General features: G+C 27.8%; 1 protein-coding gene across 1 annotated transcript; it reads right to left on the reverse strand.

Moving 5' to 3' along the window:
• Positions 1-47: 47 nt before the first annotated feature.
• LOC111031898 (zinc finger MYM-type protein 1-like) lies at positions 48-2,714 on the reverse strand (the record flags this gene model as incomplete). Its single annotated transcript, XM_022312013.1, has 9 exons — positions 2,682-2,714; positions 2,429-2,620; positions 2,077-2,350; positions 1,768-1,963; positions 1,330-1,654; positions 1,126-1,261; positions 684-839; positions 337-452; positions 48-255 (listed from the first exon to the last, which is right to left on the reverse strand). Coding segments are annotated over exons 1-9 (1,636 nt in total), but the record flags the coding sequence as incomplete, so codon positions are not given.
• Positions 2,715-2,872: the final 158 nt, after the last annotated feature.

Here is a 2,872-nt window from a genome sequence, read left to right on the forward strand (position 1 = left end):
CATCGATGTTCTTAGCCAAGTTTTTATTTTTCGCATTGCACTGAAACTTCTTTCGCAAGTAGCTGAGCTGATTGGTATTGTTAATGCTATTGTAAATAGTTTTTTAAAATTAGGAAATGTTGTTTGGTTTTCTGACAAAACTCTTATAACATCTGTTATATTAATATTCAAATCAGAACTGATATTTTGAACTACAACATTTTTTAGCACTGTCATTTCTGAATTCAGACATTCTTTGGACACATCCATTAAAGACTAAATAAAAATACAAAATAATATATTAATAATTATATTGTCATTTAAGAATAAATATTGTAATATAAATTAGGTATTTACATGATAATGGTTAATGAAATGAAGACCATCATTAAAATTCAGGTTGAAAAAATGATCTATGGATGAAGCCATCTTTAGACTTTCTGGTGAAAATCGTTTTTTAAAATTTGTAATAACTACATCCAAGATGTTATAAAAAAAATTAGTCCTGAAATAATCTTCTGCAGTAGACTGTATTGTATTTTCATAAGATATATATTATATTGGTCACTAGTAGATGTGTTGACAATATAATTATTTAAAGTTTTTGGCCCCATTCTTTTTCTTTTTGATCCTATATAACAATTAGCATTATAATATTGAAACATTAATTTATTTTATTATCTGTACAAATATTTAATATTTACCTAGAGATGGAATTTCAATCAATATATTATGCTCATTCAAAAACAATGATATCTCACTCCAAAGCTCAGAAAAGCCTTCAGTTGTTCTTAAATTTTCAAAAGAAGCAATGATACCTTCGATGAGATTGCTTGCTTTTCCTAGAGTTGCAGTCTTCTCTTGAAATTTAATTGTTAAAATGTTAACTATAAACAAAACTTTTTGTAATATGAATAATTGAACAGCAAACGTTCCTTTTTTAATACTTGAAAGTATTCCTAAGAAAAAATCAAGTTAACAAAATTAGTTAAATAGAAATAATTAACAATTTGAAATTCAAAAATTTACCTATTGCCTCATTCACATCTCTATCACTTTCATCTTCTATTTCTTCTTATAATGCTAGAACTATCGCTTTAAAACTCTTTTTTATAGCTTCACAGTTTCGGTACCTACAATTCCAACGTGAGTCACTTAACTTGGAGATTGCTAATTTTTGTATTCCCAAATTTATCTGTATTTCAATGTACTTTTTATTAATGCTAGGTTTTGAAAAATGCACATACAACGCCTCTAAAGTATTAAAAACACTTCTTGTTACCTACATACAGATAAATAAATAAATAAATATTTAGTAGAGAACCGTTAAATTTAAATTAAAAAGTATACCTTAACAAGTTTACACATGTCCAAAACCACTAGGTTTACTCTGTGGGCCATGCAGTGAGTATAAATAGCATGAGGATACATTTCTTTCACTTTTGCTTGTACCCCATTGAACCGTCCTGACATGACACTTGCACCATCAAATAATTGAGCAACAATTGGTATTTGTGAATTTATTCCACACGTTTTTAAATATTCAATAATGTATTGTGTTAATGTTTCAGCATCTTGTTTATTAGAGCAGTCAATAAATCCCAAAAACCTTTCAATAACATTAAATTCTTTAAAATATCGTACACATAACGACATTTGTTCTTGTTTGAAACATCTATAAAATTACTAACAGAAAGAAGAAATTGTTAATAATGTAAGAAAAAATTGTAAATGACACAAAAAAAGAAAAAAAAAACACAAATTGCTTGAATAAAATTTAAACTATACCTTGCTTCGTCGCACATTATACTAAATGAACCAGTATTCTTAATTTCTTGAACAATAGTATCTTTAACGTGTTTTGAACAAATCTCAATAATTTCATTCTGAATTCTATGGCTAGAATAATTAGTTTTTTCACAGTATTTTGCAGCAAAGTCAGGATTATGTTTAGCCATTACATCACATATTTCTTTAAAATTTCCTAAAATATATTAAGTTTTTAATTGTATGTACAGGTTACACATTACATATAATATATATAAAATATAATACTACTATAGTGTAATAAATTAAAATATTGTAGGTATTAGGCACCTTGATTTAATGAATTAGCAGTTTCATTGTGACCGCGAAAACTAATTCCTTGGCGACTTAGCAATAATGATATGTCTATCAACGTTTTCATATAATTCCTATTCATTGCTACAAGCTTACTGTGCTGTGAAGATATTTGAGTCATGACACTACCAGTAAATTCAGTTTTTTTATGTGAAGTCCATTTAGTCATGCAAGTGAGATGATGTTTTGTTCCAGAATGAGCAAAGAGCTTACTTAGTTTATTTCCCATAGCACCCCTTGAACCACTAAGCTATAGTAGAAGCAATGAAGCAAATATTTACAATAAATTATATATAGGTATATAGAATTTAAAAAAATAGCAGCTTACCTTCTTCCAGTTTATGAAACCAGCCTGAGTAAAACTATCTATGCAATTATCATTAGCACCACTACTATAATTACGGCAAGCAAAGCAATAAACTGCATCTTTAGAAATACTATATTCTAACCATTCATGCTGATTATAATATGAAGCATTAAAGCTTCGATTTTGTGTTCCAAATCTAGTCATAGGATATGACTGAAATAATGAAATATCATAATATTATCAATTTTCATAGGTAACAAATAGCAACACTTACATTCAAAATTGGACGCACGGGTCCACTTAACATGTTTCCTAGATCATTTGTTTCAATATTGTTTACAATGTTTCTTAGATCACTGGTTTCGTTATTAACTTCTTCAAATTCTAAGTCATCCAACTCGTCATTGTCAACGAAGTTTGTTTCAATATTGTTTTCATTTTTTGTTTGTTCTTTCGTAAGATCTT

The sequence above is a fragment of the Myzus persicae genome, unplaced genomic scaffold (genome assembly GCF_001856785.1).
Source record: "Myzus persicae strain clone G006 unplaced genomic scaffold, MPER_G0061.0, whole genome shotgun sequence".
Classification (NCBI taxonomy): Eukaryota; Metazoa; Arthropoda; class Insecta; order Hemiptera; family Aphididae; genus Myzus; species Myzus persicae.